Source organism: Elephas maximus, chromosome 4 (genome assembly GCF_024166365.1).
Source record: "Elephas maximus indicus isolate mEleMax1 chromosome 4, mEleMax1 primary haplotype, whole genome shotgun sequence".
Taxonomy (NCBI): Eukaryota; Metazoa; Chordata; class Mammalia; order Proboscidea; family Elephantidae; genus Elephas; species Elephas maximus.
Window position 1 is genome coordinate 98078332 of NC_064822.1, and position 14766 is coordinate 98093097.

A 14766-nucleotide genomic window follows, 5' to 3' on the forward strand; every position below is an offset into this window, starting at 1 on the left:
AACTATATTCACAGATGACTTAATTTTATATATAGAAAACGGTAAGGAATCCACAAAAATAGCTAATAAACAAGTTCAATATACAAAATCAATAGTATTTCTATACAATAACAATAGACAATAGGAAAATGAAATGAAGAAAACAATTCCTTTGTATAAAAATTATCAATTCTATAGTATCAAAAAGAATAAAATACTTAGGAATAAATTTAACAAATAAATACAAAACTTGTGCAGTGAAAACTACAAAACATTGTTGAAATAAATTAAAGAATGTATAAATTAATGGAAAGACATCTGTATTCATGGACTGAAACACTTGATATTATTAAGACTGTGATGCTCCCCATACTGATCTATTGATTCAACGCAATCCCTAATAAAATACCAGCCGAATTTGACAAGCTGATCCTAAAATTCATATGGAAATACATGGGGCTCAGAATAGCCAAAGCAATTTTGAAAAGAAAGAACAAAATTAGTTCTCTCACACTTCTCCATATCAAAACTTACTATAAAGGTACAGTGATCAAGACTATGGGATCCAGCATGAGAAAAAAAAAAAAAAAGAGAACAGACATGTATATCAAGAGAATAGAATTGAGAGTTCAGAAATAAACCCATACAGTTATGATCAATTGATTTACAACAAAGGTGCAAAGATAATGTGGGAAAAGAATAGTCTTTTTCACAAATCGTGCTATGACAACTGGATATTCATATCCAAAAGAGTGAAGTTGGACTACTACCTCACATACAAAAATTACTGTATTTTTATGCAAGTAACACGTGCCTTCCACGTTTGTTTATCAATTGTTCCCTCCCCCCGCAAAGTATTTTTGTAAGCCTGCTATGCTAATTTCTTACAGCAACATGTAAAAAAAATTGGAAGCACTTATGGAAATACCTCAGGGGGGGTGGGTAGGGAGTGACTGGCGAACAAACATAGAAGGTATGTGTTATTTGTATAAAAATGTGATAACTCAAAATGGATCAAAGAGCTAAATGTAAGAGTTAAAACTATAAAACTCTTAGAAGAGAACATAGATATAAACCTTTGTGACCTTAGATTATTTAGTAGTTTCCTTGTTATGACACCTAAAGTGAAAAGCACCAATAAAATAAATTGTTCTTCATGAAAATTAAAAAAAAAGAACTGTACATCAAAAGACTATCAAGAAAGTGAAAATACAAGTCACAGAATGGGAGAAAATATATGCATATATCTGATAAAGGCTAGTATCTAGAATATATAAAAAGTACTTAAAACTCAACAATAAAAAGACAAATCATTGAATAAAATGTGGGCAAAAGATTTAAATAAACAGTTTTCAAAAAAAGACATGCAAGTGGCTAAAAATCGCATGAAAAATTCTCTATGTCATTAGTCATTAGAGAAATGCAAATCAAATCCACAATGAGATATAATTTCACACCTACTAGCAGTGGTTAAGAGCTCAGGCTGCTAATCAAAAGGTGGGCAGTTCAAATCCACCAGCTGCTCCTTGGAAACCCTATGGGGTAGTTGTACTCTGTCCTATAGGGTTGCTATGAGTCAGAATCGACTTGATGGCAACGGGTTTAGAATAATTCATCTAAAAGACAAATAATTAGTGCGTGGGAGAATGGTCAATAACTACTAATGGGTATGGGATTTCTTTTGGGATGATAAAATCCTCTGGCATTAAATAGTAGTGATGGCTTCACCAATTTGTGAGTATACTAAAAATTATTAGATTGCAAAAAAAAAAAAAAAAACCCAGACTGACACAGATGTTAGAATTAGCAGAAGACATTACTAATAATTATTAATAACTGCTATATTCCACATGTTCTAAAAGTTAGAGACCTGAAAGATATAAAACAAAGACTGAAATCAAACTTCTAAAGATGAAGATTATAACACCTGCGATGAAAAAGACTGAATTGGGATTGCTGGCAGATTAGACATCACAGAATAAATAGTGAACCTGAAGACATCCATATAATCAAATACTATTCAACAATAAAAAGGATGAAACTATTGATACCTACCACAACACGACTGAATCTCAGAATACTTATGCTGAGTCAGACAAAACAGAGTACATTATTTTCCTCTATACAAAACTCTATGCAAACTAATCTATAGCTACAAAAAGCAGATCAGGTTGCCTGAGGAGGAGGGGAGAGGGATTAACAAAGAGCATGAGAAAACTTTTTGGGGTGATGGAGATGCTCTTTATTTTGATTATGGTATTGGTTTCACAAGTAGATGCATATTTTTAAGCTTATCAGACTGTACACTTTAAGCACGTGCCTCTTATTTGATGTCAGTTATACCTCATCAAAGATGTTTTTAAAAAGGAGGCAACTCTGCAGGGCCAGCTTGCCAAAACGCTCCTGATGGATGCTGTCATAGTTGGCATTAAATGACACTTAGAATGGCACCAGAGTTTGTTAACATATGTGTCACTACTACTCCATTCATACCATCCAGCTTGTCAGTGGTTTTACTCCTTCGATTGATATGCATTCCATCACCTACCCCTATATTCAAATTTTCAACCCAGCTTCATTTTTTTTTTTTTTTTAATTCAGGAGCAAAAATTCTCAGCTCCCTCTTTTTGTCTTACCTGTGAGGAGTCTCCTGTCACCACAATATACGTGCAGGGAGGATTCCCGCACTTTTTGATTGAAACAGGTCTGGTTGAAGGATCACAGAAACTTTCATTCGCTGGAACATTTTGTGCATCGATGCACTTCACTTCCCGATGCGTCTCTTTTCTCTTACATGATGCCAAACACTAGAAAGGCAATTACAAAATTAATAATTAATAATAGGTGGTATCTTTAAAAGTTCATTCATGAATACTTACATCCTGCCAGTCTCCTGCAATCCACCGGTACTGCACACAGTCCTGATGCCAACACTGTCTCTGAAAGTGAGGCCGGGTGGATGGGTCACACGCTTCTTCAGCCACCCGACCAGTGCCTCTCAGTCTGCAGTACACATCCCTTTGCTGGACTCCAGGGCCGCAGGTCACAGAGCACTGCAGAAGGGCCCCAAATGGTTAAGTAACAAATATGACATTCTATTAACACAGCAAATAAAACTATAATGTATTTTCTTGTTTCTTTTCAAACTAGTCTGATATATTGTGCATTAAGCAGAAAACACTTGCAGTATTTTTTTTTCCATTCTCTAGTTTGGAGCTTCTATATAAGTATGTAAATAGACTTTATTTTGCAATGATACCTAAGACCCATTCAAGCCTTACAAAGACTATGACTGGTTAATCATTTTATTCTAGACACTTCATCCCAGTAGAAAACTCTCTCTTCTGACTTTAATGCGCTTAATGTCTATAAGAGTTTCTGCATGGTGCAGACAGTTAAGCACTAGGGTACTCATAGAAAGTTTGGCAGTTCAAATCTACCCAGAGGCACCTTTCAAGAAAGGCTTGACAATCTACTTTTGAAAATGTGGCCATTGAGAACACTATGGAGCAGAGTTCTACTCTGACGCACATAGGGTTGCCATGAGTCAGAATCTACTTGATGGCAACTGGTTTGGCTTTTTTGTTTTGAATGTCTATAAAAATCATCACATAATTGATCATACACTATTCTACTACATTGCTTTAAATGCCATTTAAATTCTTAGAGTGTATAATCATCTTCCTTAAAGAATATTAGCTCGAGGTTGTGTTATATTTCTCTTTATACCTGCAGTACCTACTCTAGTTTGCTCCTCTTGATGACCCACATATTTACAAATATCTGGATTCATGGTTATATTTCAATGGACAAGAGTTTTGGGGAGCTGGTTATGTAAACTTAGACTACCTAGTGCCGTCAAGTCGATTCTGACTCATAGCAACCCTATAGGACAGGCTACCTGTCTTAATATCTCTGGGCCTCACTGTTCTTATCTGTACAAAGAAGATATTCTGTTATTTGTAAAAATTCATACAACACTTTCCGGACATTTAATCCTGACAACAGCCCTGTAAAAGAGGTATCACTCCTGAGAATTCTGAGACTCAGAGGAGAGGTTATGTCACTTGCCTAGGGCGCCACCACTAACTAGTGATAAAGCTGAGTTGAAGTGCAGGTCTTTTCTGACTCCAGAATTTGAGCTACCATTGTGATTCCTCCCAGGGAAGGAAAAGGACTAGACAGTCTCGCAGGGCTCTCTCAGCTCTAGAATGCCAGATGTCTCAAAACCAAATAATAAAACCATATAGCAACAGAGCTTGACTACATCCAGGAATTGTGATGTCAATGTTAATAGGATAGAGTGCTTCCAGGGATATTTATTCAGTTTGTGAGCTTGGTTGTTTATATTCCTTGTTATACTAGGAAGGATTGGAGCTGGAACTGAGGAATGTTTGAAGCTCAATCAGTGTTCCGAAGTTTAATAGTGTAAATTTATAAAACAGGTTCTTCACCAAATTCTCTAAGTCTGCAGGAGTCCTTTTGGTTAGCAGCTGTAGAGCTAAACCACTATGCCACCAGGGTTTCCGCAGGAGTCCTAGAGTAACTAATTTCCTTTTTCACAACAGTAAATATATATCTGGAAAATATGGATTTACCATGAATGAAAACAATTTAAATCCCACAAAAGCTAAGAAGTTGGTTTACTTTGTAGATTCAAATTCTACTTATAAGCAGTTGCAACATATTTACTCAAAAAAAAAAAAAAAAGAGACTTTAAAATTCAGATTTTTACATGTGTGTGTAAGCAGCAACCATGGACTTCAAACAGAATTTTTATACTGTATTGCCTTTTTTTTTTTTTATTGCCTATGAAGAATATTATACATGTCTACATTGCTTATATTGCCATTCATTTTATGCTCAGGGAGAAAAGACAACAACAACAAAAAAGTTTGTGAGCGTTTGATTTCTAGAATTAATCTCCATAAAGCAGTAGCATTTTGCCAACTCATCAAATGTTTTCACAAAAAACATAAAACCCTTTGTACGGAGCCAATAATAATTTAATATGTGCTTTTGGCACGCATGGTAGTGTTGTTGTTGCTGTCGTTGTTAGGTGCCATGGAGTCGGTTCTGAATCATAGCAACCCTATGTCCACAGAACAAAACACTGCTTGGTCCTACCCATCCTTATAATCCTTGTTATGCTTGAGCCCACCGTTGCAGCCACTGTGTCAATTCATCTCATTGAGGGTCTTCCTCTTTTTGACTGACCCTCTGCTTTACCAAGCATGATGTCCTTCTCCAGGGACTGATCACTCCTGACAACGTGTCTAAAGTATATAATACACGGTCTCGCCATTCTTGCTTCTGAGGAGCATTCTGGTTGTAATTCTTCCAAGACAGAGTTGTTCATTCTTTTGGCAGTCCAGAGTATATTCAATATTCTTCGCCAACACCGCAATTCAAAGGCACCAATTCTTCTCTGGTCTTCCTTAGTCATTGTTCAGCTTTCACATGCATATGATGCGATTGAAAATACCATGGCTTGGGTCAGGCACACCTTAGTCTTCAAGGTGACATCTTTGTTTCCAACACTTTAAAGAGGTCCTTTGCAGCAGATTTGCCCAGTGCAATGTGCCTTTTGATTTCTTGACTGCTGCTTCCATGGCTGTTGATTGTGGATCCAAGTAAAATGAAACCCTTGACAACTTCAATCTTTTCTCCATTTATCATGATGTGGCTTATTGGTCCAGTTGTGAGGATTTTTGTTTTCTTTATGTTGAGGTGTAATCCATATTGAAGGCTCTGGTCTTCATCAGGATTGGAGGAAGGCTCATTAACAACCTGCATTATGCAGACGGCTAAAATGCCTGGATGCAGTTCAGTTTGTCTAAATCTTTTGTAAAAATGTTTAGCCTACAAAATAAGACTCCTGCAAACATTTTCCAGTGATAATTTCAGAAACATAAACTATATATGGAAAACACCCTGCCTCTAAACCTAGGAAAAAAAAAATCCTGGAAAAAATTATCAGCTTATCAAGAAGTTCTACCAGACAAATATAATTTTCTATGATAAACCGATGTGGTTTATTGGTCCTTTGATGGTGACAAGAAAAAAATCCATTGAGACCATCAAATTGAGACCATAGGCAGCAACTATATTTTTATTGTGGACCACTTCCCTACAAGGAAAGAAAAATGGAATTCACATGGGGAAAAAAATATGAACTTTGTTTTTCAGTTTTTTACAGATAAAAGTAAAGAAATAAATAAATAAAGAAGTAAACTGATACAATTTTAAAATACAAAGAATAGAGCTTATTACTTAGATATTCCCTAACCTGATGTCATCAATAACTCCCAATTACCAAATCCAATAGAAAGTTTTCAGAATTTTTCTCAGTTAACCGCACTGCCACATTTGGCACCATTGATCACATTCTCCTTGAGTCATTCTGATTTATGACAGAAACCCCTTCCGGTTGTAGGGGATCTTCTCTTACGTCTTACATTGCTCCTTCTCAGGCTCCTTAACTGACTCCATTTTCTCTGTTCGTTCTTCAAACACCAGCGTTTCCCAGGGTTCAGTTCAGTTTATAGCTTCCTTCTTTTTTCACCCTCTAAGCTTTCTCTGAGCAATTTCTTCTATGCACCAATACTTTGTAAATCTGTTATCTCCAGTCTACAACAAAATTCTGAGTTCCACATTTATATTTTAACGTATTTACAATAATCCCATCTGTACTTAAAAGGCTCCTCAAATTCAGCATTTCCGAAGATGAACGAGTTACCTTTGCCCAGAGCCAGTTCTTCCTCCTATGGTCGCAGACACAGTGAATATGCTATCACCCATTGTTAAGCGACCCACTAGAACCGATTGTCAGGATACACTTACAGCTCTCAAATACTTGCCTCAAATATTTTAACAACTTTGTAAAGCTCATATTTATAAGCATGTTAAATTTTACCCTTTTTAAAAAAATCTGGACAACTAACGTGAAGACATTGTGAGGCTATAAAAAAAAAATAGCTACACATAAAACACAAATAATCTATTAGGATATGATAACTCACCAACACTGCATAACTAAATTCAAATAGAAAAACCAGCCAAGTATCCTATTTATATGTACTTATACTATTTATATGTACTTATTTATATGTACTTATACTATAACACCGCATAAACTGATGCTTCAAAAACTTGACAGTGGAAGGCGAATCTTGGGAAATCCACAGGTACTGTAGTCTTAGCTATCACTGGGGCAGAGATAAAAAAAATGTTAGAAAATGAATCATTTTGCAAAAATAGGTTCATCAAGGCTGACTCACTTTGCTATGTAATAAAATGATAATTTAAAATGCAATTAATGAAGTCTTCTCTCTTGATGTATTATTTATAATTTCTTATTACGGATTAGCATAGTGGTTAAGATTTCAGCTGTTAACCAAAATGTCGGCCATTTGAATGGACCAGGCACTCCTTGGAAACCCTATGGAGCAGTTCTACTCTGTCTTATAGGGTCACTGTGAATTGGAATTGACTGCATGGCAACAGGTTTATAGTTAGTTATTTGCAACTATGATTTATTTTAAGTGAATCAATAAAGTAGCAATGGTAGTGTTTTGAATTAGAAGAAATTCTAGGTTATTCTAACATCTCCTCCATTCTGAAATCCCTTCTATAGCAATAGTGAATTGTTAACCATCAAAACTACCCATGCTTATATAACCCCATTCTGGGTATGTTCACCATATCCTGAATGCAACTACCCCATTTTTGGATATCTCTAATGTTAACAGATATTCTCCTTGATTGAGCTAAAGCATTCTTCCTTTAACCTTTACCCGCTGTCCAAGAATTTACCCTCCTTATCAACAAAAACCAAATATATACCTAATACCATATGAGAAAGTATGAAGGTGTGAGGCCCGGAACTGCAGCAGCCACTTTATGACCATTGGCAGTTGACCAACAGAATCACGGAACTGCAGAATCAAACTAAGAATCATTGGCCTCCAGGTTTTGTTATATAAACAATAAATGTTTTTGTGTTTTAAATCATTATTAATAATCAATGGCTTTTTGCTACTTGCAACAGAGCACACCAGAACTGACACAAAATAGTTGTTACCACTTGATTTTGCTTCTCTGGAGCTTTGGTAATTTGCCAAGAGTTTTATTATAGTGTGTCTCCCAGCATGCACACTTCTCCAAATACCTGACCAGGATCTATTCGGGTCAAAAATTTGAATACTATGCATCTATTATCGTAGCCTAATACGTTGCTAGTGATTTAAGCAAATACATCATAGTTAATACGTGGTCAATTATACCTTCCATTATTTCTACATGACCTATAAAATTCATAGGTATCTTATAGTCTTGGAACAGACTTTGTTTTTTTTTTTTACACAAATAAGCCTGCAATGGATTCAGCACAACTTGTGCTGAATGCATTATTGTATGTAATGCAGTGATATGCTATAATTGTTAACTTCACGTGCCCTTCTTGGCCAGAGGAGCGATATGTTGCTAAGGAAATATGAGGATGAGCTAACGTATAATGAAATAATCAGGATAGAAGCACAGTAGGAAAAGCTCAAACGGACTTGTGTCCAAATCCCTGCCCCCTACCACTTCCTGGCCTGTGATCTGCACAAGTTACTTAACCTCTCTAAGTTGCTGTTTCTTCATCTCTGTGATGAATGTAATAATACCTACTGTTGTGAGGAATAAAGAAGGCTCTCATACAGTATCAGGAAATGACTGTCTCTGTCTGATCTCTTCCTCCTGAAGTTTTTCACTTTTCTTACAGACATACAATTATTTCTGCCTTAAAAAAATTCTTGAAACATGTCTCAAATCAAAGAGTGTTAGTAACCTCAGCCTACTCAAAGGAAGGCCATCGTAAGTATCAAGAATGATGACAGGGGAGGAGGTTTAATAATAGTCATTGTAGAAATGTAAAAAATAAAATTACTATATGAGATAGAAAAGATTGAGAATTAGAGTCCAACCAGCCCCAGAGGAGAAAGGCATCTTCACTGTCCCTGGGTCCCAGCTAACATTTAGCATATAATTTCAGATTGTTGTTGTTGATTTCAAATTCAGGGCTTTAGGGAGATGCTGGCAAGTATATCTGTGAGATTTTGAAACTTGTATCACCATTAGTCCCAGTGCTGATTTTAAAATGCCATGGTGACTATTAACCCTCTTAACTGATACAAGCATCACCTGATACCCTGAGATAGAGATGAACAGACCCTGGGTTCTTGGTTTGGGGCTTCAGGAACTTGAAAAAATGAGATTTATTATTTTTTTTCTAATTATAGTATATGTGTATACATATATAGATGTGTATATACATACACACACACATACATACATATATACACATAGGGTAGCCATGAATCAGAGTTGACTTGATGACAATTAACAATAATATACATGTGTGTATGTGTGTGTGTACATGTACATATGTTATAAGAATTTTTTAAAGCATGGAAATTTTAGAAATTCAGAAACTATGGAATTACATAATATAAAATCAGTGCAGCATGCTAACATTTAGCATATAATTTCAGTTTTTTTTTTTTTTTTTTTCCAAATTAGGGACTTTGAGGAGATGCTGACAAGTACATTTGTAGGATTTTGAAATTTGTACCACCTTTGGTCTCAGCTCTGATCATAAAATTCTAGACAGACAATGACGGGTTTGAGAGAAGTGGGACCAGACAGGTGGCTAATTTCACCTGGCTCTACATTCAATAGGTTTAATGAGGTTCTTTAGTTTTCTTTCTAAGTTATCCAGTAGGTTTTCCATAATCAGGGGAGGTAAGAATTCAAGACTTTTTTTCTTAAGCATAAAGATTGTGGAGTTGAGTGACACTGAACTAAGTAGATGGGGCATGAGACAATGAGGATTCTAGCACCATGCTGGCCTTAAAAACTCAAACTGAAAAGTGAAGGTGTTTCCATACAAGAGAGGTCAGCACAACTGAACTAAACCAAAAGCTGAGAAGTTTCCTGAATACAACCAAATGCTACAAAGGCCAGAGTAGCAGGGATGGGAGTCTAAGGACCATGGTTTCAGAGGATATCTAGGTCAATTGGCATAACAGAATGTATTAAGAAAACATTCTGCATCCCACTTTGGTGAGTGGTGTCTGGGGTCTTAAAAACTAGCAAGTGGCCATCTAAGATGCATCAATTGGTCTCAACCCACCTGGAGAAAAGGAGAACGAAGAGCACCAAAGACATAAGGTAAATATGAGCCCACGACACAGAAAGGGCCACATAAATCAGGGACTCCATCGGTCTGAGTCCAGAAGAACTAGATGGTGCCGTGCTACCACCGATTACTGCCCTGACACAGAACACAACAGAGAATCCCTGATGGAAGAGGAGAACCATGGGAGGCAGACCTCAAATTCTCGTAAAAAGACCAGACTTAATGGTCTGACTGAGACTGGAGGGACCCCATAGGTCATGGCCCCCAGACCTTCTGTTAGCCTAAGGCTGAAATCATTCCCAAAGCCAACTCTTCAGACAAGGATTGGACTGGACTATAAGACAGAAAATGATACTGGTGGGGTGTGAGCTTCTTGGCTCAAGTAGACACATGGGACTATGTGGGCAGCTCCTGACTGGAGGTGAGATGAGAAGGCAGAAGGGGACAGGAGCTGGTTGAATGGACACGGGGAATACAGAGTGCAGAGGAGGAATGTGCTGTCACATTAGGGGGATAGCAGCTAGGGTTACATAGCAAGGTGTGTATGAGTTTTTGTAAGAGAGGCTAACTTGAATTGTAAACTGTCACTTAAGACACAATAAATAAAAAAATAAAAAATAAGTGAAGGTGTTTCCCTATGTAGATAAAATTAAATTAAATAGGGAAAAAAATTCCCTTGGTTCCAGAGGTGAGGAATCTTTCTTTACTTTTTTCTTTTTTAATGATTCAAGTATTCGATTTACCTCTAAATATATACATCTGGACACAGAGGACAAAAGCTCCTGCACAGCAGTGTTTGTTCCTGTTTAGCAGCATTCATTAAAATGCACTACCAAGTCCTTTCTTTAAAAAACAAGATAACAAATACCAAATGAAGAGAGTTCCCTCAAAATTTATTTCAGCATATCTGTGGTCACAGTTTATCCAAATTAGTCTTTTCATTTGAGGCAAAATGTAGATAGTAATAAAATGAAGTTGTTTTACACTGAGTGCTTATATTAAAGCAATGTTACAATTTATACAATCAGAATAAAGCAGTAACCAGTGATTATGTCATAACTACTTCTGAAATTACACTTCTGTTGAATATGTTATTATATGCAGTGCAAAGACAGCCTGCAATTGTTAACTTCATGTGAGCACTTTTTATAGAAAAAAATCAAAAGCCAATAACTTCACAAGTGGTCATTTGTTTCTGCGCGAGACTTGGGGGCTGTGTGGGTGTATGAAGCTAATTTCTATGACAAGGAAACCTAATTCAAAGAGAAGAAAGCACACTCTGTACAAAAGCATCTCTGTTTGTATAGCCTGTGAATACTCATATCTGTATCTTAGAAACCCCTGAAATACGTCCCGCTCGTGCATCTTATATAATTTCATATTTGGTGGTGAGCCAAGGCCAATTTGTTAGCACCAATGATTGATTCACTGTTGTGGGGTTGGGAGTCAAGGGTCAGAAAGTGTTCCTCATGCATACCAACCACAACAGCTGCAGCTGCAAAAGACTCCTCCAGATCAACAGGAATGCTGATGGCCAAGAAACAAAAAGCCTGTCCCACTTCCACTGTCATCCCCCTGTAGCTCCAGCCTGATGTCAGCATTGGGGGTTATTAGCTGCATACTGGGTGGATCTGTGTCTTTTATGTCCAAAGTCTTTACAGTGGGTGCCCTCTTGGAGAAAGCTACTTTGCTGTTATTTCACCATATCTGGGTCAAGATAATGTAGGGTAAACTCCACATTAATTAAAGCCACAGTGTGATAAATACAAATAATAAGTATAAATTAAGAGATGGTAGAGTCCTTAGGTGGTACAAATGGTGGACATGCGTGGCTACTAAGTGAAATGGTGGAGGTTCAAATCCACCCAAAGGCACCTCAGAAGAAGGCCTAGTGATCTACTTCTGAAAAATCAGCCACTGAAAACCCTACAGAGTGCAATTCTACTCTCACACACATGGGGTCACCATGAATCAGAGCCAACTTGAGGGCAACTAGCTTTTAAGAGATGGTGAGTCCTTCTGCAAATGAAATCACAATATTCAAAGTAAGAAGTATTAACCCAGATACTAAACTAGGTGGTTAGTGAAAAAGACATCTATTGTCTCTAAATGAGAAAAAGACTGTGGCTTGAGATAAGGCTGAAGGAGTAGGTATAGGCTACTTTCCAGACTTAACCCCTAAAGATAATAGAAAGTCATGGAAGGAAAATATTAAGTGACACAATCATATCTGAGTTCTTCTAAGCTCACGCTATATGCAAAAAATAATAATGGCTAGAGTATATGTAAGGACACCATCATAGGCCAGGAACAAGGATGATGAACTAGACTGAGATGGTTGCAATGGAGATTCGGGACTGACTTTGCTAGGGGAATCGAGAGAACCTGTTGAGTGACTAACTGTCAGGGCAAGGGAGAAAGAGACAAGGATGGATACAGTGCTTCTTTCTTGAACAACTTAGTAGTTAGTAAGAATGTTCACTAAATAAAATAGGTTAATGTTGGTTTTTTTTTAATTTTGGGCTCTGCTAAACAATTTAAAAATAGTTTATTCAACCATCGCAAGAACAGATTTGATGCACTGAACACTAATGACCAAAGACAAGACGAGTTGTAGAATGACATCAAAAAAAAGAAATCAAGAGGTCATTAAAAAGACAGGAAAGAAAGAAAAGACCAAAATGGATGTCAGAAGAGACTCTGAAACTTGCTTTTGAATGTAGAGTAGCTAAAGCAAAAGGAAGAAATGATGAAATAAAGAGGTGAACAGAAGTTTTCAAAGGGTGGCTCCAGAGGACAAAGTAAAGTATTATAATGACATGTACAAAGATCTGGAGATGAAAAACTAAAAAGGAAGAACACTCTATGCATTTCTCAAGCTGAAAGAATTGAAGAAAAAATTCGAGCCTCGAGTTGCAATATTGAAGGATTCTAGGGGTAAAATATTAAACAATTCAGGAAGCATCAAAAGAAGTTGGAGGGAATACACAGGTACTATATATATATATTTTTTATACCAAAAAGAAGTGGTCCGTGTTCAACAATTTCAAGAGGTACTATATGAGCAGGAACCAATGGTACTGAAGGGAGAAGTCCAAGCCGCACTGAAGGCATCGGCAAAAAACAAGCCTCCAGGAATTGATGGAATAAGATGTTTCAACAAATATATGCAGCGCTGGAAGTACTCACTCATCTATGCCAAGAAATTTAGAGGACAGCTACCTGGCCAACCTACTGGAAAAGATCTATATTTATGCCTATTCCCATGAAAAGTGATCCTGCAGAATGTGGAAACTATAGAACAGTATTATTAATGTCACATGCAAGTAAAATTCTGCTAAAGATTCAAAAGCAGCATCAGCAATATATCGACAAGGAACTACCAGAAATTCAAGCCAGATTCAGAAGACGATGCAGAACCATGGATATCATTGCTGATGTCAGATGGATCCTGGCTGAAAGCAGAGAATACCAGAAAGATGTTTACCTGTGTTTTATTGACTATGCTAAAGCATTCAATTGTGTGGATGATAACAAATTATGGATAACATTTTGAAGAATGGGAATTCCAGAACACTTTATTGTGCTCATGAGAAATCTGTACATGGATCCGGAGACAGTCGTTCAAACAGAACAAGGGAATACTGTGTGGTTTAAAGTCAGGAGAGGTGTGCATCGGGGTTGTATTCTTTCACCAAATCTATTCAATCTGTATGCTGAGCAAATAATCCAAGAAGCTGAACTATATGAAGAAGAACTTGGCATCAGGATTGGAGGAAGACTCATTAACAACCTGCATTATGCAGATCACAAAACCTTACTTGCTGAAAGTGAAGAGGACTTGAAGCACTTATTGATGGATTACGCCTCAACATGAAGAAAACAAAAATCCTCACAACTGGACCAATAAGCCACATCATGATAAATGGAGAAAAGATTGAAGTTGTCAAGGATTTCATTTTACTTGGATCCACAATCAACACAAATGGAAGCAGCAGCCAATAAATCCAAAGATGCATTGCATTGGGCAAATCTGCTGCAAAAGACCTCTTCAAAGTGTTGAAAAACAAAGATGTCAATTTTAAGACTAAGGTGTACCTGACCCAAGCCATGGTGTTTTCAACTGCCTTATATGCATGTAAAAACTGGACAATGAATAAGGAAGACTGAAGAAGAATTGATGCCTTTGAATTGCGGTGTTGGCAAAGAATATTGAATATGCCATGGACTACCAAAAGAATGAGCAAATCTGTCTTGGAGAAAGTACAACCAGAGTGCTCCTGAGAAGCAAGGATGGGGAGACTGTGTCTTACATACTTTGGACATGTTGTCAGGAGTGATCAGTCCCTGGAGAAGGACATCATGCTTGGTAAAGTTAGAGGATAAGCAAAGAAAAGGAAGACCCTCAATGAGATGTATTGACATAGTGGCTGCAATGATGGGCTTAAACATAACGATTGTGAGAATGGCACAGGACCAGGCAGTGTTTCATTCTGTTGTATATAGGGTCACTATGAGTCAGAACTGACTCAATGGCACCTAACAAAAACATTTGACCAAAACTCATTGTAGAAGGAAATGCTTAAGAATACATTTTTGTCAGA

At 37.0% G+C, this 14766-nt stretch overlaps 1 protein-coding gene across 1 annotated transcript in view; it reads right to left on the reverse strand.

The window, feature by feature from the left end:
* Positions 1 to 14766, reverse strand: part of ADAMTS20 (ADAM metallopeptidase with thrombospondin type 1 motif 20) — a 212744-nt gene that overhangs the window by 39490 nt on the left and 158488 nt on the right. Inside the window, exons 30-31 of the mRNA XM_049882873.1 lie at positions 2859 to 3032; positions 2616 to 2786 (exon numbers count right to left, since the gene is read on the reverse strand). Coding sequence (XP_049738830.1) covers positions 2616 to 2786; positions 2859 to 3032 — 345 coding nt within the window. The remainder of the gene's footprint in view (positions 1 to 2615; positions 2787 to 2858; positions 3033 to 14766) is intronic.